This window comes from Pristis pectinata, chromosome 14 (assembly GCF_009764475.1).
Source record: "Pristis pectinata isolate sPriPec2 chromosome 14, sPriPec2.1.pri, whole genome shotgun sequence".
In the NCBI taxonomy this organism is placed as follows: Eukaryota; Metazoa; Chordata; class Chondrichthyes; order Rhinopristiformes; family Pristidae; genus Pristis; species Pristis pectinata.
The window spans coordinates 26,212,490-26,235,345 of NC_067418.1; the positions used below are offsets into that span (position 1 = coordinate 26,212,490).

At 39.5% G+C, this 22,856-nt stretch overlaps 1 protein-coding gene across 2 annotated transcripts in view; it reads left to right on the top strand.

The window, feature by feature from the left end:
* Positions 1-21,435, top strand: part of lrp5 (low density lipoprotein receptor-related protein 5) — a 180,160-nt gene extending 158,725 nt beyond the window's left edge. The window contains exons 14-23 of one of the 2 annotated variants that reach the window (XM_052029526.1): positions 627-838; positions 1,657-1,847; positions 5,261-5,470; positions 6,018-6,143; positions 7,954-8,190; positions 9,536-9,646; positions 11,846-12,085; positions 13,030-13,169; positions 15,186-15,283; positions 20,659-21,435. In XM_052029526.1, the coding sequence (XP_051885486.1) occupies positions 627-838; positions 1,657-1,847; positions 5,261-5,470; positions 6,018-6,143; positions 7,954-8,190; positions 9,536-9,646; positions 11,846-12,085; positions 13,030-13,169; positions 15,186-15,283; positions 20,659-20,932 (1,839 nt within the window). In that variant the 3' untranslated portion in view covers positions 20,933-21,435. The remainder of the gene's footprint in view (positions 1-626; positions 839-1,656; positions 1,848-5,260; positions 5,471-6,017; positions 6,144-7,953; positions 8,191-9,535; positions 9,647-11,845; positions 12,086-13,029; positions 13,170-15,185; positions 15,284-20,658) is intronic. The other variant, XM_052029527.1, reaches the window with a different exon arrangement.
* Positions 21,436-22,856: the final 1,421 nt, after the last annotated feature.

Below are 22,856 nucleotides of genomic sequence, written 5' to 3' on the forward strand. Positions count from 1 at the left end.
CAAAAATCACTGTCTAATCTGGATCAGTGCAGAGAGTTGATGTTGCTAACCTTCTGTACCCAGGAGTTAGCAGCAAGTTGTATGAGACCTCAGATTTGATATAGTCATAGTCCTGTAGTCTGCCACCAGCACAAGCTACAGGAGATGGCTACAGGAACCAGAAATGGAGCTTTGCCTTGCATCAAAGCCAGAGGAGCTTTTTAGTTTAGTTTTGTGAACTATCTTTGATGTTAAGAGACATTGAAAAACTATTAACTATTATGTAATTAATTAAAAGAATAAAAATGATTAAGAAAGCTAATTGTAGATAGATTGAAACATATTCAAATCTGTAAAAACATTGAACTAAAGTGGAATAATAATTTCTTTAAAAATCACACTTTTTGCATTCTCTGTCCACACAATGTAGGAATACATTTATGTAAAGAATGACAGCAATATTGTTTGCATATAGAAATCTTTTTTGATACGTTATGCATGCATTTTAATTTGGTGGGAAAAATTGCTCTTCAAGACCAACAGTGTTGTAGTTGATGCTGTGAGGTAGTCATGATATTGTCTCACAATTGTTTCCAGAAAAAGATGAATCAATGACCCGTTTTTTATTTCATTGTTTATTAATCTAGGCATTTGTAGTAGTTTCTGGGCCAAACCAAAGCCAAAATCCAGATATTCAACCCCATGACTTGAGCCTTGACATTTATAGTCGAACTGTCTACTGGACTTGTGAAACCTCCAACACTGTTAATGTTAACAGGCTAGATGGAAAGCCCATTGGAATAGTCCTTCGAGGAGAACATGACCGGCCTAGAGCTATTGTTGTCAATGCAGAACGGGGGTAACTAATTTTCTGTTATGTATTTATTGCTGAAGGCAAGCTTATTGATCAATGGAACTGGGAATAGTCGTGTTACAACTTGCTTATTATTCAATTTAATGTGAAAAGAAATTACTATTTTACAAAAAAATTATCAATTTTAATGTCTTGCTTTTGACTGGTCTATAAGGAATGGTAGAACTCTGTAAACATATGAAATACCAGTGGAGAGACTCGATTGCAGTTTCTTTTTTAGAAGTGCTTTCTGACCAACCTCTCAATTAATTCATCTACCTCTCTACCAATTCCCTCATTTGCTTCACTGCTTCAGAGTTATTGCATTGCCTGTCCAACATTCACTCTTGAATGAATCAAATGTTTCTCAAGGTAAACATTAAGAAACATGAACTCCATACACTCACCATGACTCCAGCCCTTTGCCCACCCTTGATCTGATACTGAACAAACTCTTTGTATCTTCTTTGGCCCTGAACTGAATTTCCAATCCTGAATCCCCTGGTTCACAAATATCATCTAATTCCACTTTCATTACCTTCCTTATGCCTAACCTTCCCCTCCCCCTTCACTGCACCCCACCCCACTGCAGACTTTCACCAAAATCTTCATTCTTTTATTACTTCCAGCTTTAATTACCACAATACTTTCTTTAACCATGTTAATGAAACTCTTAAGAATTGTTGCAACATTATTTTATTCCTCCCTTAATTTTAGGAAAAGAAATTTTGTTTTATCAAGAGTAGTAGTGTACTGTGTATATATGTATATCCTGATAGCTATATTGTTGTTTTAATGTTCCTTTAAAAAAAAAATTCATACAGGTACATGTACATCACAAACATGCAGGAAAGGTCCCCAAAAATTGAGCGAGCGGCACTTGATGGTACCGAAAGAGAAGTACTATTTTCAACTGGATTGATTCGGCCTGTTGATTTGGCAATTGATAATAAACTAGGGAAACTTTTTTGGGTTGATGCAGATCTAAAGCGCATTGAAAGCAGTGATTTGTCTGGTAAGTTTCAAGATCTGCTTTTTCTCTCCCTTTATAAAAGTTACTCTCAGAATATTCTATTGAAATGTGAATTTAGAACTGGTTTCCAGCTTTATCTTACTTTGGTTATATTCAGTGAAAATTTAAATTCCACTTGTGTCATATTTCTGCCACTTTTTGATCTAATGTAGTTTGATGAAACTGGCATCTAGTAAAATTTTTGTATCATTTTACAGTAATATTCTTGGTTCTATTATCTCACCTGTCAACGTTCAGGACAATGTAACTTTGAAATACAAAGTTTACTTCAAAAAAAACAGAAGAGGATTCTTAAATTGATCATGTCATCAAATTAATAGCAGACCAGTTCAAACTGCAAAGCACTGTCCAAAGGTGACTAATTGAACATGACCTAAAAACTGTGCACTTTCAGAGGTAGCTTTAAGAAATTTAATAAGGATTAATACCTCTGTTGCAATATAGAGAGAGTGCATAGTATTGACATTAGTGCCTCGAAATTGGACCTATTTGCATAAAAGTTTTATTGATATCAAGGGCAGGCCATATCATTCACATGCTTGATTCCAGACTCCTGACACAGACCCTTGACTCCAAACTCTTGACATGTCAAAAGAGTACCAGAGGAAACAATTCAAGAATGTTCTCAAAGCCTCAGCGAAAACATGTAACATCCCCACTGATTTGTAGGAATCCCTGGCCCCTGACCACTCAAAACACTGGTTAGGCCACACATGGAGTACTGTGTGCAGTTCTGGTAACCACGCTGTGGGAAGGATGTGATTGTGTTGGAGGGAGTGGAGAGAAGATTGACCTGGATGTTGCCTGAATTGGAAGACTTTAATTATGGGAAGAGGTCAGATAAGCTGGGCTTGTTTTCCCTGGAGGAAAGAAGGCTGAATGGTGACCTGATAAAAGTATCTAAGAATATGAGAGGCATGGATAGGGTAGTCGAAATCTTTTTCCCATGGTAGGGGAATCAAAAACAAGAAAGCATATATTTAAATTGAGAGGAAGGAGTTTTAAAGGGGATCTGAGAGAGAGTTTTTATTTACACTGTAAGTGGTATAAACTGGAACGTGCTGCCAGATGAGGTGGTGGAATCAGATACAATTACTATGTTTAAGAGGAATTTAACATGCACTTAAACAGGCAAGGCATGGAAGGTTACAGTCCTAATGTGGGCAAGGGATTAGTGAAACTGGAGGGATAGAGTCCTAATGTGGGCAAATGGGATTAGTGTAGATGGTCAAAAAGGTCGACATGGGCGTGGTGGGGCAAAGGGCCCATTTCTGTGCTGTACAACTCTGTGACCCTATGACTCTCTGAAAAGTATTTGGAATTGCACTGAGTCCATGCACCCATAGCCTCAGGAGGCTAAAGAAATTTGGCATGTCCCCTTTGACACTCACCAACTTTTATCGATGCGCCATAGAAAGCACCTTATCTGGATACATCACTGCTTGGTATGGCAACTGCTCTGCCCAGGACCGCAAGGAACTGCAGAGTTGTGGACATAGCTCAGCACATCACGGACACCAGCCTCCCCTGCATGGACTCTGTCTTTACCTCTTGCTGTCTTGGTGAAGCAGCCAGCATAATCAAAGACCCCACCCACCCAGGTCATTCTCTCTTCTCCCCTCTCCCATCAGGCAGAAGATACAGGAGCCTGAGGGAACATACCACCAGGCTCAAGGACAGCTTCTATCCCACTGTTATGACTATTCAACGGTTCCCTTATACGATGAGATAGACTCTTGACCTCACAATCTACCTTGTTATGACCTTGCACCTTATTGTCCTCCTGCAATGCACTTCTCTGTAGCTGTGACACTTTACTCTGTATTCTGTTATTGTTATAACCCTGTACTACCTCAATTCACAGTGTAATTAATTGATCTATACGAACGGTATGCAAGACATGTTTTTCACTGTACCTCGGTACAAGTGACAATAATATACCAATACCAAGTCCATTTGTTGGAAGCATGCAGAAACTACTCTGAGCAAGGCCACTTTAGCTGTGTGTGTTTTCCAACATCACTTTTTTTTTTCAAACCTCAATTTTTGTTCTAAGATTGTAAAAGGCAAATTTAGCCATGATTTGGTGATAAGACTGTGGGTTTTATTTCATCTTCAAAAGCATAATAATATTTAGGTTCTAATTGGACAGATGTACTTATTTATTGTTTTCTCATCACAAGGTAGAATGAAAATCTTTTTCATAGCCTCAAGAGTTTCTGCACAAGTTTTTACCCTCTGGCCTATACACATACCAGGACTAGGGAGCCTCGTTTTCCAAATAACATCAAGAATATTACATATTGTTACTTGCATAAATTTATCAGATAGTAGCTGTTCTAATTTATGTCTAAAGTAGCATTTAGATTCATTGTACATGTAACCTGGAAACAATTAAATCAGAATTTTTTGTCACCATCCATTAACATGAAAGAAAGATTTGCATTACTAAACTTTTTTAAATATTATAAATGTTATAGTATCCTAGCATGCTTAACAGCTAATTTTTGTATTTATTATTATAATGTAGGAAATATAGCAATTGATTTTTCCATTTATATTGGAACTTCAACCTACAACTATTAAATTCCTGGAATGCTGTTATCTGAGACAAAGTGATAATAAATTCTCTGATTAGTTTAAAATGAAAAAGTCATACATTAAAAAAAAATACAAAGTTGATACCAAATATAATATGTAACTAATACACACAAATATAAAAAAATGAAGTAGCTCATCGGACAAGGTTAATTCACCAAATTTACTCAACTTTCATTTACTTTGTAAGTAGTGATTCTTGCTCATATACTGTGCCATGAGCATTGGCAATTGTCTACCATTTAATTATCCATATGGCTGCTATGTTAACCTTTATAATAAGAGGGTTTAATCACAGAATAATCATTACTGCTCATAAACACAGTGATCAGCAGACAGAACCCAGGATCCTGGACCCCAGTTGAAGTTAACCAGGTCCAGAATAACTGAGACCAAATTAGTTTAAATGCACAATAAAATCTTTGGTTTACAGCACTGTTTTCTACCACAGTTAGCAACTGAATGACAAAGTGAAGCATTACATTTGTTGCTAATGCCTATATTCAATAATCCCTTTTGAAGTCTTCCCATATTCTAAAGTTGGGCAACAGGCAGGAAACCTCCAATGCTATTTAGCCCAGCTGTATGGTGGGCCAGCAGGAGTGACCTGAAAGACACAAGATTGATTTTCTATATGAGTATTTTTTTCTCCTCTCATTGTTGTTTCCTGAAAGAAACTGCTTTGTGCAAAATCACGTTCTACAACCGGACTGCCCTACCAGTTTGCTTCATTGCTGTCATGATGTTTTTCAGGATCATTACATTTTAAAAGTAAAGCTTCTCCTGTTAAATTATAGGTGCTAATAGACTGACATTGCAAGATTCTAGTATTCTTCAGCCAATGGGACTTGCTATACTTGGAAACCACATTTATTGGATTGACCGTCAGCAACAGATGATTGAGCGCATTGAGAAAACAAATGGAGATCAACGTACAAGAATTCAGGGCAGAATCGTTCATCTTACTGGTATTCATGCAGTGGAAGAATTGGATGTGGAAGAATTCAGTATGTTTGCTCTATTTCATAATCTTGATATTTTATAACACAAATGCATATTAAATATGTTACTATTATATCACAATGCTGTGGTAATGTATTGAAGATGAATCAACTATTGCTGGTAGATGCAATCTTTTTACAAAAGCATATTTAACTTGTTGCTTTTGGTGTTTAGTATTTTTCCCATTAGTAAAACAAACTTAAAACATAAAATCTATATAATTGCTGCTATACATTTATTTAAATACAGCACAAGAAATGCATGTTATAATTCAACAAATTTTGTAATGTAAGAGTCAAAATGGTAAACTAAATTAGAGTGGATGTGGTCATTAACTGCATTTGATTCCTTAGTACTTAGTACTTTGATGTTAAATCTACTGACTGATCTTTTGAAACAAATCATGTGGCCTAAATATTGTTACTTAATGTGCTGGCTCTCACTGTGCAGCTGGAATGGCTGCTTGTAAAGCTAACATGAGATTGACTGGATCACGATAAGGATGTGAAGCATTTATTGCTGCTGCTAAATTCCTGAGTTAATTCTTCACAGGTTCACATCCTTGTTCCCGTGATAATGGTGGCTGCTCACACATCTGCATTGCAAAAGGCGATGGCACTCCACGATGCTCGTGTCCTGTACACTTGGTACTGTTACAGAACCTACTGACATGTGGAGGTACTACACCTATACACCATAATATAGGTTTCTTTCTTTGATTTATTATCATACTGCAGGGCATTCAGAAATTGACCTTAAACATGTTTTTTATTTTGAGACATAGTGGCCTACACATACAGGAATCCAAGCATGTAGAGTCATGTCATTATTTTGATTGCATTTGCACAAAATTCATGTGTGTCTGGGCCCTGTGAACAATGCTGCCCTTGCACAATGAAGCAGGGCTTAATTGGAGTGCTGAGGCCTACTTCAATATTAATTCAGTAAGTCTGATGAAATATGGTCATCTGCTAGGGAAGTTCTCCTTTGACTGATTTTCTGTTTTCCCCAGTTTGACAACCTTCTCATTTCTTCTTCTTTCATATTCCATCGCCTGTCTCTCACTCCTTCACAAGACCCTTGCCTGATCCCATCTTTGACCAACCCCATCCCCCTTCCCCTGACATTGGCCCGATGCTATGAGATCCTTTTATACCCTTGTGCCACCTCAATATTCTGTCATCCACCTTCTCAATCCTGTCTCATTGCATCAATTATCCTCTCTCAATACTCCCATAATTATCTATGCACCCCCTCTAATCCTCTCTCTACCACATGATCTTCTTTACCCCCAATCGTCTCTGTTGTAACCTCCCCTATTCTTTATCTATATTCCTCCTGATTCACTCTCTACATCCTCCTTGATCCTCCCACAACCTTTCTCCTCAATCCTCTCTGCACCTCCGATCCACTCCCCCACCCCAATCCACTCTCAAATGCTTTCCTTATCCTTCCCCTCCTTGTTCTTCACTCCTTGTTATCTTACATTAACACCATCCCATGCAGTTCACAGATAGACTAATTTACTCCACCAGATCTGCAACAGCAGAGCTCCCAGAGAAAAGACTATGCAAGGTCTGTTCTGTCATGCATAATGCTTTGGGCTGAAGACAATTTTGCTGCTAAAGACAACTTTGCTGTTGGGGTACATTGCACAATCCTGATGTAGACATCCCCTCCACCCATGCATTGCCACTTTCATGCACCTTTTTTGGCGCTATTCAATTTCCAGCCCAGTCTGCACAGTCCTGATTGTTCCATGTGATCTTGATAAACTGGAGGATTCCCGCAGAGTCATTAGCAATTGTTTCTTTGGATAATCCAATCATTTAAAATGCTGCTGTTAGAATTTAAACTTTTATTTACGGGGCAAACTTTCATAAAGATTCTGAATTTTATTTTGGCTTATATATAGGAACAGCTGGATTCACCTCCATAATGAAGGCTGATCAATCAAATGCTGTTTTGTTTTAAAATCAGAATTGGAACTCTGAGGCTCACAAACCACCCTTGTAAAGTGGTCAGCTAGCTGGGAGGGCAGTCTCTATCTGCACATAAACTGCATGACCAATAATATGCCTCCAAATCCTTAAATTATGTGATCTTCAATGATGTCGTTGGAGAACTGACCCGTTCTCCTGAAGTGCAGTATCCATTTGGAATGGATGTTGAAGGATTTTAAATTTGTAAAATCACTTTCGAGCCTCTGCCCAAGAGATTGTGCCCACACCCTGCAAGTTCCCTGGTCTGATTGACTGGTGTTGTCTGAAATCCTGTTCTGTTTAAAAACATGCAGAGTAATTGAAAAGTGTTGGATGGGATGAGCTCAATGCTGGTGAATGGGGTCCTCATATCAAACCCCTTAGACTTTTGATAGTTTCTTCATTCAATGAATGATGAGTGTGCCTTTTAGAAAAAGATGGTAAAAATGTACAACATCAAGAATGAAATGCTTATTCTTAACTGAATGAAACAAATCTTCTTTCAGAACCACCAACCTGTTCACCAGAGCAATTTACATGTGCAACAGGGGAGATTGACTGTATCCCAATGGCGTGGCGTTGTGATGGCTTTGCAGAATGTGATGATAATAGTGATGAGGAAAACTGCCCAATCTGTTCTGCCAACCATTTTCAGTGTGAAAAGGGCCAGTGCATTGATGGAAGTTTACGATGCAATGGTGAAGTAGATTGTCAAGATAAATCTGATGAGGAAAACTGTGATGGTAATCTTTTTTCTCATCTAATTACTCAGTATTCAAGTATATTGGGTTTGAATTACATGGTTTAAGCTAATCTTTAATCAGGTGCAGAAATTAAAGTTTAAATTAACTATGACATTGAAGAGTTGATGTATCATATATATTGTCTCAAAATGCATCATTTAGCATTCTTTGTCCTATCATTGGCATTCTTGGAGAACATTAACTAATTTGGTTCCATTACTGTGGAAAATAACTACAGCAGTCAAGTGATATCATGGAGGCAATGTTAATGTCAAAGCAGAAAGCGGGAAAAAAAGAGATTAAAATGCAAACCAAACATATTTGTGCTCAAGATCTGACTGTCAAAAAACTCATAATGCAATTTTTGAACATTGCACCTGTAGGACTAGAGGATGAGAATGGTAATCTTAGCAAAAGAGTTGTGTTGAATGTAGGGTGAAAATTTTATTGAACTTGACCTCCCTAAAGAAGTTAAAAATGTGTAGCAGAAAGTGAGTCTTTGCTCAACAGCTTGTGCAAACTGTATGGACAGCTATCATCTCAGTGAACAGTGAGTGTTGTTGCCTTGCCATAAAAGTTGAGCTTTTCACACTGGTAAGGTTAACTACTGACCTGAGCAAAGGAGAATCTGAAGAATTATCTAGCAAAATACAAGCTAAAGACTTCAACTCAAGAGATTCTGCAGATGCTGGAATCTGGAGCAACACACACAAAATGCTGGAGGAATTCAACAGGTCAGGCAGCATCTATGGAGAGAAATAGACAGTTGACGTTTCGGGTCGAGACTCTTCATCAGGACTGAAAAGGAAGAGGGCAGAAGCTAGAATAAAAAGGTCGGGGGAGGGGGAGGAACACAAGCTGACCCCTCTCACCTGGACTCGCCTATCACCTGCCAGCTAGTCCTCCTCCCCCTCCCCTGACCTTTTTATTCTAGCTTCTGCCCTCTTCCTTTCCAGTCCTGATGAAGGGTCTCAACCCAAAACGTCAACTGTCTGTTTCCCTCCTGACCTGCTGAGTTCCTCCAGCATTTTGTGTGCCAAGCTAAAGACTTGTCATTCTGGACAAGGCTTGCTGAATGACTTGTAAAAAATATATCCAAGTCTAAATGGCACTTTCAGATGCAGTGGAAATTAAACATAATGTTTTTTTCCTTCATAGCAGAATTTTACTTTAGTAACACTTCATATTCAATGTATACCCACTTTTGATAGCCTTTAATTCTGTTGTATTGCATGATAAGCTGAATTCTTGCATTTGCTCTTTGAGTTGCACAGAATGTCAAGCTGGTTGGTCATACCACAAAATGTTCGATTTCTTCTTCAAAACTGATTTCCTTTAATTCCAGTTATTTGTCGTCCGGGCCAGTTCCGCTGCAACAGTGGTCAGTGCATTTTGAAGAAACAGCGTTGCAATTCATTACCTGATTGCCATGATGGATCAGACGAACTCCTTTGTGGTAAGGATCCGTTTACCACAATGTTTTTCAATTTCTCTGGCCTTCAAAATGTATCAAAAAGTATATGTTCTGGTTCTTGAAGCAGATGTGTGAAGAATTCTTTTGAAACCTGATTTAATGTTGAAACATCTTTTGATACCCTTGCAATCATTAAGGTGACAAATAGAAAGTTCCTGTCTTTCCACACCTTGCTACATACAATAGGTACAGCTCATGGACACTGCTGCATCATTATGATATTTGAATTGTCGTTGTGAATTGAATTGGCCTGTTACCAAATGGATTTCATTTGGGTTCATTTAAATGCATGTCAAATTAATGATTCTATGTAAATAAATGAAGCCTGTTTAGTTGGCACCTCATCCACTGGATAAAACATTCATTCCCTTCATAACTGTTGCATTATGGCTGTATTATTTACCATCTAAAAATGCACTGCAGTTCATTTAGGCCACGCTGACAGCATCTCCCAATCTACTGACAACAATGAAAGGAAGCATATGGGAAGAACGCAACTTGTGGGTTCCCCTCCAAGTCACACACCATTCTGACCTGGAAATATATTGCTACTGGGTCTAAATTCTAGAACTCCCTGCCCATCACTGTGGGAGTACGTTCACCAGAGGAAGTTGTTGGTTTAAGATGTTGGCTCTCAAGACCAATTGGAGATGAATAAACAATTCTGAGATGAACAATTTTTGTACAGATTAGCCACATTGGACCTGCATTTAATGACCTCCTTTGCTCTGCCACACTACTTAAAGCCAAATATAATTAATTCATTTTCATTTGAAGTGCACCAGTTTCAGGTACAATCAGTCCAATCAGGCTTTCATAGCACTTCAAGCTCCATAAAGGCCCAATTTAAAGGGGGTCTTCCCAGGCAGATCACTGCTCGTTGACGAAAACAGGGCTCAGGTTGATTGCTTTAATTTACTTACAGTGTACTATCAGCAATCTGAATGAGGAAGAACCAGTTGCATGAGAATTGCTACAAAAAACATTACTGTACATCACACATTAGTATTCTATGTCTTTAATAAATCCCCAAACTATTTGTCATCCACTTTTCCTTTTAAATAACAACGTTTCACACTGCAATTCTATATTTTAGGGTTAAACAGCATTAATGTAAAATACAGCAAAAATAAATGAAGTGCCAAAGCTTCGAAGAAGATGGTGCTGCTAATCAGCCTAAAACTGCACTGCCCTTATGTGTAAATATACATAAACTAAAAATGTCTTTTCAATTTATTTTGGATAACACTTAAAAAAAAATTCACCGTGTGAGCTTTTTTTTAAATTGTCAGTTGCATGAGAATTTTGGATGCATAAATGCCAAATAAATTAGAGTTTACTGTACATACCTGTTCCCCAACAACCTCATATCCAGCCACCCAAGACACGAACCAGCTACCTTGATCAAGTCACTGATCCAGACCCTGATCACCTCAAATGACCCTATCCCAGATGGCAGTCACTGGCCTTTGTCTCAACGCTCAACTTCATAACCTCTAATTGCAGACCTTTGTCTCACCTCATGCAGGCACCCAACTCACTGCTCCTGACAGCCTCCCCCAATCACCAATCATAGGCCCCAGACTCAGTGGCACCAACACCTTTGACTTTGAATGTGCAAATAGCAGGCCCCTGACAAAGCAGAAGCTGGCATGTTGTGCAGTGTTCAGTTAATGTGTCTTTGCTAGAATTGATGGATTTCTATCCACTGTATCTTGACTAAACGTCACATCCCAACAATGTAGCATTCAATCTGTGCTGCACTGAAATGTCAACACACATTGTGTGCTGAAGTTCTGGTTGAGTGATTTAGAGGTCAGAGTGCTCCCAATGGACACTTTCATCTGTATGCTAGCAAAACAGAATATTCAGGAAATACTCAGTAGGTCAGGCAGCATATGTGGCAAATGAAAATGAGTTAACACTTTGTACTGAAGTCTTTTAATAGAATTCAGTTTTTCCATCATTTTCTATTTCAGATTTGTGTATCTGTAGTATTTTTCTGTTAAATTTGTTTCATCTGTTGATTATTGTTCCTAATTGCTGTACTTGATGACTTTCAAATAGTATCATGATTAATTTATTCTGATTACAATTGCTGTATAAATTGTAAAATATCTTATTTAATGATTGACTTTATTTTGTAATATCTTCTCAGACAATAATCTGCTTTCTCTCCAGCAGAATTATCGAAAGCCTCATTGAATGAGTTCCAGTCTCAGAGCAGTGCGATTGGACCGGTGATTGGTATAATCCTCTCACTCTTTGTCATGGGTGCTATGTACTTTGTCTGCCAACGAGTTGTCTGTCGTCGATACAAGGGACCCAATGGACCTTTTCCACATGAATATATCAGTGGAGCCCCACATGTCCCCCTTAATTTTATCGCTCCAAGCAGCTCTCAGCATGGTACATTCACTGGTAAGGAGTCCTGCAAATTATCCCTGATGTTAGTGATTGAATTTTGTGTTTGCTATTCATAGTGCTTAATAATATGCAATTTTGAACAATATTTCATACTTGTATTTAAACTAACATTATATCTTATGTTTCCTGAATATTGAAATATAACATACACATGAATGGCATTTTAAATTGCCAATGCCAACAGGAATTAATGGTTATCAGTTTTTTTACTTTTGTTAAATAATTGATTTTACTTTCTTTTGGCTTTGCCAACTGAGAAGCATTTTGGTGAAATTTTGTGGGCAAGCAGTTGGCTGAGCTACTCTTGACAAGAGGGCCTGATAATTTGTATGTCCAGAAAGATGCTTTAATAACAAATAACCTACCAAGGTATGATCTGTAGGTGATTTGTTATTACTCTGTAAAATTAACCTTTGAACCCCTGGGCTCTAATGAGTTAATTGATTTTGGGTGGAACTGCAGTTGGGTGTGATGAAGGGACAAATCAGTGAATTTTCCTTTGACACATTCTGGAAAATGCACACTTGTACAAGTCAGGTGAGGAAAGAAGCAGACTCATTGTGCTGCTCATTCTGGTTGTGATCTCTCACTGGCTACACTCATCTGAAACTAATGGCTGCATGGTCAAGGCATCAAAGACCTTTTGGAACCCAATGAACTGTATTGTGACATGTCAGCATTTTCAAGAGGGAAAGGAGATTATTATTGCAAACAAAGGTGGTGATCTTTTAGAATAAAGGTCATACTGATTCCTTTTTTAAAAGAGGGAGATTTTGCAAATGACAAAGTAACTATTAAAGACGCATAATTTTCATTTGAATATAGATGAAATTGTCATGAAATATTGGTATGAAAATTCCGATTACTGCATCTTTTGAAGAATTTTTTTTGCAAATGCTGTAATAACTCATTTTGTACTCTTGAATTGCTCTGTGTAGGTATGTCATGTGGCAAATCCATGATCAGCTCCATGAGTCTGATGGGAGGGAGCAGTGGTGCCCCATTGTATGATAGAAATCATGTGACAGGAGCATCATCCAGCAGTTCATCAAGTACAAAAGGAACCTTCTACCCACAGGTGTGCACTTACTTTTTATTCAGTAGTACAAGAATAATGTCAGTAGTTTTGATAACAAAGTTCTCCCCCTTTTGGGGCTTTGCAAACTTGCATTCTGAAGTTAAAAAATTCTCTACTTTTCATTTTCCAAACATTGCTGTTTGATGAGACTTGAAACGTTGAATACAGGTCTATTTCTGAAAGTTGTGGCATGTTCCATCCCTGGCAGTGTACATAGAGTATCAGTGATTACCTCATTTTGGAGTTCAAGTGGCATGACAGAGAGTACAGCAATTATGGTGAGAAAGACTGAAAATAACTTATCACCAGTTTTCACTAAAATTGGCTCTGTTATAGACCCATTGTCTATGATTGTAGCTTTCATGAAGCTAATGTAGGATGAAGACAAATTTCTGTGGGTAGTGGAATTCAGTGTTTCTGGCTGATGGAGTCAAAGGCTTTAGCAAGGTCAAAAAAAGTCATTTATAATGATTGGTGCTACTTCCCACATTTCTCTTGGAATTATCGCACGGTGTTCACTGAATAGAATTCACACTGCACTTTCAGAGCAGCTGGGAGGAATTGGTTGAGGAAGATCCTGGTGATAACTTTCCCTGTAGGAGACAGCAGTGAGACTCCAAATTTGAGAAGTTTAGCAGGGACACCATCGGCTCCCAAGGCCTTATATTTTAGTTGAGGCATGGTCTTTTTAATTTCTTGGTCAGTCAGGAATAGCAGCAAGGTTGGACTGAATAAGCTGCTGTGGAATAGAGCCAACAATGCTTGTGTCGAGCACAGAGTCATGTTTGAGGATTCCTTTGGTATTCTTTCCAGTGAGCATTTACTATCTGTGATAAGCTTACCTCCATTCTTGGCTCTTGGGGGCTGTATTAGTGACAATGTAGAAATGTGGCATTGAAATACTCTGGGAAGTGTTACAGATTTTATTTCATAAAACTTTCCAGATTGAAGACTTAATTTTGAAAACTTACAAATGCTTGCATGCTAAGCTGACTCTATAAAGCAAATACCATTGGACATATTGGCACAGATTAATCCAAGGTTCTTGTGTAAAGAGAACATTTTGAATACAAGGCATCCCAGTTTTCATTTGCACTCCTCCTAATGCTCAAGTTCAGTGTGCCACTAGCAAATAGAATAGCTCACTAATTGGCATGCATCTCAGGAGAGGCAAGAGGTTAAATTTTTATTTCAAATTAAGAAATGGAGGTGCTAAGCAGTAGAGAAAATTCAAACCAATCCTTACACTCTGGAGATGGTGAGGATATTACAACATAAAAATAGACCAGTGAAACTTGATTTAATCAATGAATTTTGTAAAATGGGAAATACTCTACTTAATGGTCAATTAAGTGGCCGGAGAAGTAACTTTAGATGTAGTCTCGTACAAGACCTTAAATTTATTCATAATAATTTGGCACCAGCAATGTGGAAAACTTTCCCATGGCACCATGGAGAGAAACCTGAGAAAGGAGTTATTGCAAAGGATCCAAAGATTTGGTGAAACAAAAGACCTTTAAAAAGTAGTTATATTTACTGATAGGATTCTGGAACTGGGACCAACATGGTTGAAGGCAGACTCATTAATTATGGGGTTTGGGTTGTGTGAGAGCTTAATAAAGGCCTGATTCTGAGAATAGTTAATTTCAGGTTAGGACTGGAGGAGATTAGAGAGAAAGCATGGTATAAATGGGCTGGTGGAAAGTGGACAGTGGATGTTTGGTCTACTCCCCTGATCATGTTAGTGAGAGGAGGGTTACCAGCGGTGACAATCTACTGATGGGAGATTTAACATCTGAAAATTCAGTGAGCCAACCTTACTTAAAGGAAAGGTAGGTTTTTTGAAGGCAATCAGTTGGCAGTATGAAACTGAGGCAGTATTAACCACAAGATCATTTTCATTATTGTAGTCAATGAGGAAAGCACTTAGTAGTGCTTTAGTGATTGCCCTGCACAAACATGCAAACATATTAAGTGTTTAAAATAATTTCAACTGCATGTTTTTGCCCCCAATAGATCTTAAACCCACCTCCATCCCCAGCCACTGATCGTTCTCTCTATAATACGGAAATGTGCTATTCCTCCAACAGTCCTTCCACTACCAGGTCTTACAGGTGTGTATATTTACTTGTTTCTAGCTTGTTAAAACCTATTTGTTTTAAATATTTGTAAACATTAAAATAGAGGACAGAGATGCAATCATTTTATGTAAAGAATGAGATCCAGGAGCCCATAGCAATATTCTTTTTAGAAAGTTCAAAATGATGCTAGTGCAAATAGAGGTACACTCTTACAACACCATCTGAGAATATTTATTTAGGGTTTTTTTAATTAAACAGCCTTAGTTGCATTTGGAACTATTTTGTATTGAGCCTTTGACAAATAAAATCTGTGATCTCACAGGAAGCCATACTTCATACTGTTACAGTATCTTCCTGAGAGGAAAAAAAATCAGCTATTCCATCAGTCCAGCTATCTGATTGATTTGTAACTTAAGAAAATTCATAGGACTAAAATCTAAGAGATTCTAACATCAACATAGCTTTACAGATAGAAAATGAAGCCACAAATAAATTGGTTCACAAAATATAACGTCATATTTTGCAATTCATTAATAATAGTGATATTAGAAGATATCTAGCGGTTCAAGGAAACATCATTGTTTTTGTTGCTAGAAATCTAATGCATTAGGAATGCTTCTACAAATACCAAATTTACATGGTCTGGTAATACGTTACTGGTTTTTGATTAAAATTTGTTTTAAGTTATATTGAAATATCCTCACAAAGAGGCAACTTGCAAAGGCCAGCTGCTTCCTCAAGAGGAAATGAAAATCAAGGGGTCTTACCATTCAGGCCTCCAAGCAACCATACATCCGTATAGAACCATAGAACCATACAGCACAAAACAGGCCCTTCGGCCCACCGTGTCGTGCCGTCCATCAGACCACCCTCACACTACCTAACCCCTTCCTCCCGCATATCCCTCTATCTCACGTTCCTCCATATGCCTATCCAACAAGCTCTTGAACCTGTTCAATGTATCTGCCTCCACCACTACCCCAGGCAGTGCATTCCATGCACCAACCACTCTTTGGGTGAAAAACCTCCCTCTGACATCTCCCCGAACCTCCCACCCATAGCCATGACCTCTCATCTTGAGCATTGGTGCCCTGGGAAGGAGGCGCTGACTGTCTACTCTATCTATTCCTCTTAATATTTTATATACCTCTATCATGTCTCCTCTCATCCTCCTCCTTTCCAGTGAATAAAGCCCTAGCACCTTAAGCCTCTCCTCATATTCAATACCCTCCAATCCAGGCAGCATCCTGGTAAATCTCCTCCGCACCCTCTCCAATGCCTCCACATCCTTCCTATAATGAGGCGACCAGAACTGAACACAGTACTCTAAATGTGGCCTAACTAGAGTTTTGTAAAGCTGCATCATAACCTCACGGCTCTTAAACTCAATCCCACGACTTATGAAAGCCAACATCCCATTGGCCTTCTTAACTGCTCTTTCCACCTGTGAGGCAACTTTCAACAAACTGTGAATATGAACCCCCAGATCCCTCTGCTCCTCCACACTGCCAAGTACCTTGCCGTTTACCCTGTACTCTGCCCTGGAGTTTGTCCTTCCAAAGTGTACCACCTCACACTTCTCCGGATTGAACTCCATCTGCCACTTGTCAGCCCAGCTCTGCATCCTATCAATATCCCTCTGTAAGCTCCGACAGCCCTCCACACTATCCACAACACCGCCTATCTTAGTGTCGTCCGCAAACTTACTAACCCAGCCCTCCACCCCCTCATCTAAGTCATCTATAAATATCACAAAAAGTAGAGGTCCCAGAACCGATCCCTGCGGGACACACTAGTCACTGCCTTACAATCCGAGGGCACTCCTTCCACCACAACCCTCTGCTTTCTACATGCAAGCCAATTCCTAATCCACACAGCCAAGCTTCCTTGGATCCCTCGGCCTCTGACCTTCTGAAGAAGCCTACCATGAGGAATCTTATCAAATGCCTTACTAAAATCCATGTAAACCACATCCACCACACTGCCCTCATCAATCTTCCTGGTCACCTCCTCAAAGAACTCTATCAGGCTTGTGAGGCAAGATCTTCCCTTCACAAAGCCATGCTGGCTGTCCCTAATCAGTCCATGATTCTCTAGGTGTTTATAAATCCTATCCCTTAGAATCCTTTCTAACAGCTTACCCACCACAGACGTGAGACTCACCAGTCTATAATTCCCTGGCCTATCCCTATTACCTTTTTTGAACAAGGGGACCACATTCGCAATCCTCCGGCACCACCCCCGTAGACAACGAGGACTCAAAGATCCTTACTAGCAGTTCAGCAATCTCCTCCCTAGCCTCTCGAAGCAGCCTGGGGAAAATCCCGTCAGGCCCCGGAGATTTATCTGTCTTAATATTATTTAACAACTTCAACACATCCTCTCTCTTGATATCAACAACCTCAAGAACATTACCCCTACCAGCACTCCCTTCCGCATCATCAAGACCCCTCTCCCTGGTGAATACCGAAGAGAAGTATTCATTGAGAACTTCTCCCACTTCCGCCACCTCCAGGCAAATTCTCCCACTTTTGTCCTTAATCGGACCTACCTTCACCCTAGCCATCCTCCTACCCTTCACGTACTTGAAAAAGGCCTTGGGATTTTCCTTAACCCTACTAGCCAAAGCCTTTTCATGTCCCCTTCTAGCTCTCCTCAGCCCTTTCTTAAGTTCCTTCCTCGCCACTCTATATTCCTCACAGGCCCTGTCTGAACCTTGCTGCTTATACCTCACGTATGTTACCTTCTTCTCCCTAACAAGTCGTTCCATCTCTCTCGTCACCCACGGTTCCTTCACCCTGCCATTCCTTCTCTGCCTCACCGGGACATATTTATCCCTAACATCCTGCATAAGATCCTTGAATATCGACCACATCCCCATGGTACATTTTCCTTCAAAAAGGACATCCCAATTTACACTCCCAAGTTCTCTCCTTATAGCCTCGTAGTTAGCCCTTCCCCAATTGGAAAAACCTCTTGTCCTCTCTGCGCCTGTCCCTGTCCATGACAATTTTAAAGGTTATGGAGCAATGGTCACTGTCCCCCAAATGCTCACCCACCAATACATCCTTCACCTGTCCCGGTTCATTTTCTAAAACTAGATCCAACATGGCATTCCCTCTAGTCGGCCTGTCGACATACTGCGTCAGGAATCCCTCCTGGACACATTTAACAAATTCTGTCCCATCTAAACCTTTGGCACTAAGCAGGTTCCAGTCTATATTTGGGAAGTTGAAGTCTCCCATTATAACAACCCTGTTATTTCTGCTTCTCTCCAAACACTGCCTGCCAATCTGCTCCTCTATATCTCTACTGCTACCGGGGGGCCTATAGAATACTCCTAGTAGAGTAACTGCTCCTTTCTTGTTCCTTAACTCCACCCATACGGACTCTAGAGATGATCCTTCTACAACATCCATCTTTTCCACAGCCGTAACAGTGTCCCTGACCAGTATCGCCACCCCTCCACCTCTTCTCCCCCCTTCCCTATCCCTCTTAAAACACCGAAAACCAGGAATATTCAATATCCACTCCTCTCCTGACGTCAGCCACGTCTCAGTAATAGCCACGATATCCGAGTCCCCCATACTTATCCAAGCCCTCAGTTCATCCCCCTTATTCCTGACACTTCTTACATTTAAGTAAACACACTTCAGTCCATCTACCTTACTACTTTTACAGCCTGTATTCTGCTTCTCCTTCCCCAAAGCCTCTCTACCTGTTTGATCTAACTTTTCCCCATTCCCTTCTTCCTCTGACCTACTCCTCCGGTTCCCTTCCCCCTCACAAACTAGTTTAAACCCTCCGGTACCACCCTAGCAAATCTCGCCGCAAGGATATTGGCCCCCTTCTGGTTCGGGTGTAACCCGTCCTCTCTGTACAGGTCCCACCTTCCCGAGAAGAGATCCCAATGATCCAGAAATCTAAAACCCTCCCTCCTGCACCAACTTCTCAGCCACACATTTATCTGCCACCTCCTCCTATTCCTACCTTCACTATCACGTGGCACTGGCAGCAATCCCGAGATTGCTACCCTTGAGGTCCTGCTCCTCAATTTTCTGCCTAGCTCCCTGAACTCACTCTTCAGGACCTCATCCCCCTTCCTAACTATGTCATTGGTGCCAATATGGACCACAATTTCTGGCTGCTCTCCCTCCCACTCAAGAATTCTGTGGACCCGATCAGTGACATCCCGGAGCCTGGCACCTGGGAGGCAACATACCATCCGGGATTCATGCTCACAGCCACAGAACCTCCTGTCTGTTTCCCTGACTATCAAGTCCCCTATCACTACCGCATGTCTCTTTCCCACCCTTCCCTTCTGAGCAGCAGTACCAGTCCCAGTGCCAGAGACCTGGTAACTGCAGCTAGGCCCCTGCAGGTCATCCCCCTCAACAGCTTCCAAGGCAGAAAACTTGTTACTGACGGGAACAGCCTCCGGGGCTCTCTGTCCTGTCTGCCTGCCTGACTTCTTCTTCCTCTTCCCTCCCCTGACCGTCACCATTCTATCTGCCTCCTGAACCTCAGATGTACCTACTCTAAGGGGGGGTGACTGTCACCTGATGCACCGTGTCTACATAACTCTCTCCCTCCCTTATGCTGTGCAGTGTTTGTAGTTGCAACTCCAGCTCATCAACTCTGAGCCGAAGTTCATCCAGCCTCAAGCACTTACTGCAGATGTGGCCATCTTGGACCGCAGCAAGGTCCACGAGTTCCCACATCAAACAGCTGCAGCACACCACCATGTCCTCCATCTGACTACCTTTTTTTTTCCCTAGTTAGTCCCACCTACAAATCTATAATGACCAAAAGCTAAACCTTGCCTTTACCTACTTAGCAGCTACTTACCCTCCTTGCCCCTTCACGCCGAAGCCCCTTGAGCCAAAGCCCAGAACACTCTGTTGCCACTCACTCCGCTGCCCGCTCCGACGCTGCCCGCTCTACAGGCTGTTTGCTTTTTAAGCTGCCCGCGCCGCGCCTGCGCAGTCCAGCCCCCACTCGACTACTTAAAAAACTTATTAAAAAATCTAAACCTTACACTAAAAACCCTAACCCTTACACCCAAAAACCCTAATAAAAGTGATAAACAGAGAAAACACTTAGCTGCTCCGAAGTCCTCCGAACCGAAGCCCGAGTCCTCCGAAGTTTTTTTTCTCTCCTTTTTAAGCTGCCCATTGAACATCTCACTGCAGCCTGTCACTTTGACCAAGAAAGGCAGATGCCATGAGAAGATAATGCCCCTGCAATAATAACTGTTGATAATTTAACCTTGTTGCATTCCATATTCATTCGGTTTACAATTTTAAACATGTTAAGGCAAAATTATGCACCCCAGCTCTTTCAGATGTAGTTTTTGGCCATTGAAATGAAAGGAAGAGAAACTAACCAATTATTTCTCAATTTTACAGACATTACATTATGCAGAGTATTGCACCACCTACAACTCCATGCAGTACCGATGTATGTGATAGTGATTATACCACAAGCCGATGGAAAAGTCCCAAATACTACATGGATCTGAACTCAGATTCAGATCCTTACCCACCTCCTCCTACTCCTCGAAGCCCATACATGTCAGCAGAGGAGAACTGTGAAAGTTGCCCGCCATCACCTCCTTCTACTGAACGAAGTTATTTTCATCTCTGCCCTCCCCCACCATCTCCTTGTACAGATTCCTCATGATCATAACAAAAGAAACATTTTTATAATTCTGTACATAGCTTTAAATACATACAGAGAGAAAGTATATTTTATGAATTAAAAATAGCAGGTGGGTGGGATTATCCAAAGGAAAGTGTACAGAGATTGTGAGAAGAAGCAATGAAATATTGTACAGATGGAAAGAAAAATATTTATGACCTTTTTTCAGGCAAATACACCACTTGCATTCTTGTTTCATACATTTATTGTACAGAGCCAAATAGAAAAACAAAAGTATAAAAAGTTCACATGCTAGCACAGGCAAAATAGTTTGCTTCTGTGCAGTACATTTCCATTGGATGAAATCATATTGGGAATGAAATTATAAAATGCAATATTCATTGATACTAAATGGACAGTTGTTTCTTTTAGACTTTTTCTACCTATTTATCAAAATTATATTTGCTGTTCTTTAGAGTTTACATTTTACATTGTTGATATTTTCAATCAGAATCTCAACATGTTCTATTATTGAATTATTTCAATGTACACAACCCTCATATATATATATATATATATATATATATATATATATATATATATATATATATATATATATATAATGTGTGTGTGTGTATGTGTATGTGTATATATATATATATATATATATATATATATATATAAACCACTAGTCAGAATTTCTGCATGTTCAGTACAAAGCAGGTTACCTTAAAGTGTGTATCATTGCTGTTTGTAAGGATTGTTCATGAAATGAATTAAAATAGTATCTATCCAGTTCCTAGAGGGTGCAGGTTCATAGCAGAGTAACGAGCCACAACTGTATTGTAAATTAGCATTGTTACCAAGAGGAATCTTGATATGCAAAAATGTAATATTCCATTGGTCCATTTAAAGAGTACACTTGAGGTCAGGATGAAAATGTATTGAGTAGAATATTTAACCCTATACCTGACCTGACCTGAGATACTTTACAACATCCATAGCAGTTGAAGGTATAAACAAATGAATGTTCCACCCTCTTAACATAGATATTCCTTACTTTGATAAGCACAGGGTTACCCACAAAACATTACAGGGCAAAGTTCTATCTGATTGGTGTGTGATTTGTAATTTGATGTTAAATTATTTATCATGGATGGCAAAACCAAATTGTTTTCCTTTAGGAATTATTTTAATGTTTGGCTATATTTCTTTTGCTTGTATGTACAGAATGCTGTAGCTATCACTGCTGAAAGTATTTGTAGAGTGCCCTTTGTAAATCAGTTACAGGAACTTGCACACCAGTAATAAATAACTAAGATTTTGTTGGATCACCAAGCTGCCTTATTTATTCATAGCATGACTATCCATGCTTGTACCACTAATTTGTTTGGCAGTGTTGAATTTAATTGAGGGACTGTTTCCAATTGCTTTTGATAATATTGAGGTACGTTGTATCTTTAGTTCCAGAGAAATCTTTATATTAAAAAAAGTCATAATATGCATTAATGTTTTAAACATTTACAAGACTTTCCATTTTTCAAATTTACCTTTTTGCACCATGGAAGTAAAATGTACTTTATCTCATTAAATTTCTTTATTTATAAAAAAACTGTTATTTACAAATTATATATATAATTTTCAGCAGCACCGCTACAACAAAAATACTGTTTTTCTTGCAAAGGCACAAACTTTAGCTTCACAAGACAAAACATTATTGCAGAACCTGAGGGTGCCTTCTGTTGTCTTTATTGTAATAACTGTGGTTGTGTTTTAGATTAAGTCCATAAGATGTGTAGAACCCAGTTTTTTCTATCTGTATTGAATAGTCTACTTTTTACAGTAAGGGAAATTATTAACTTTGTTTTAAAAAAAACTTGCAGTTTTGGAGTGAAATACAAGTATACAGCTGACCCTAAAATGTGTGTTAAAGTAGAGAGGCAGATTACAGAATGTTTCCTTTTAT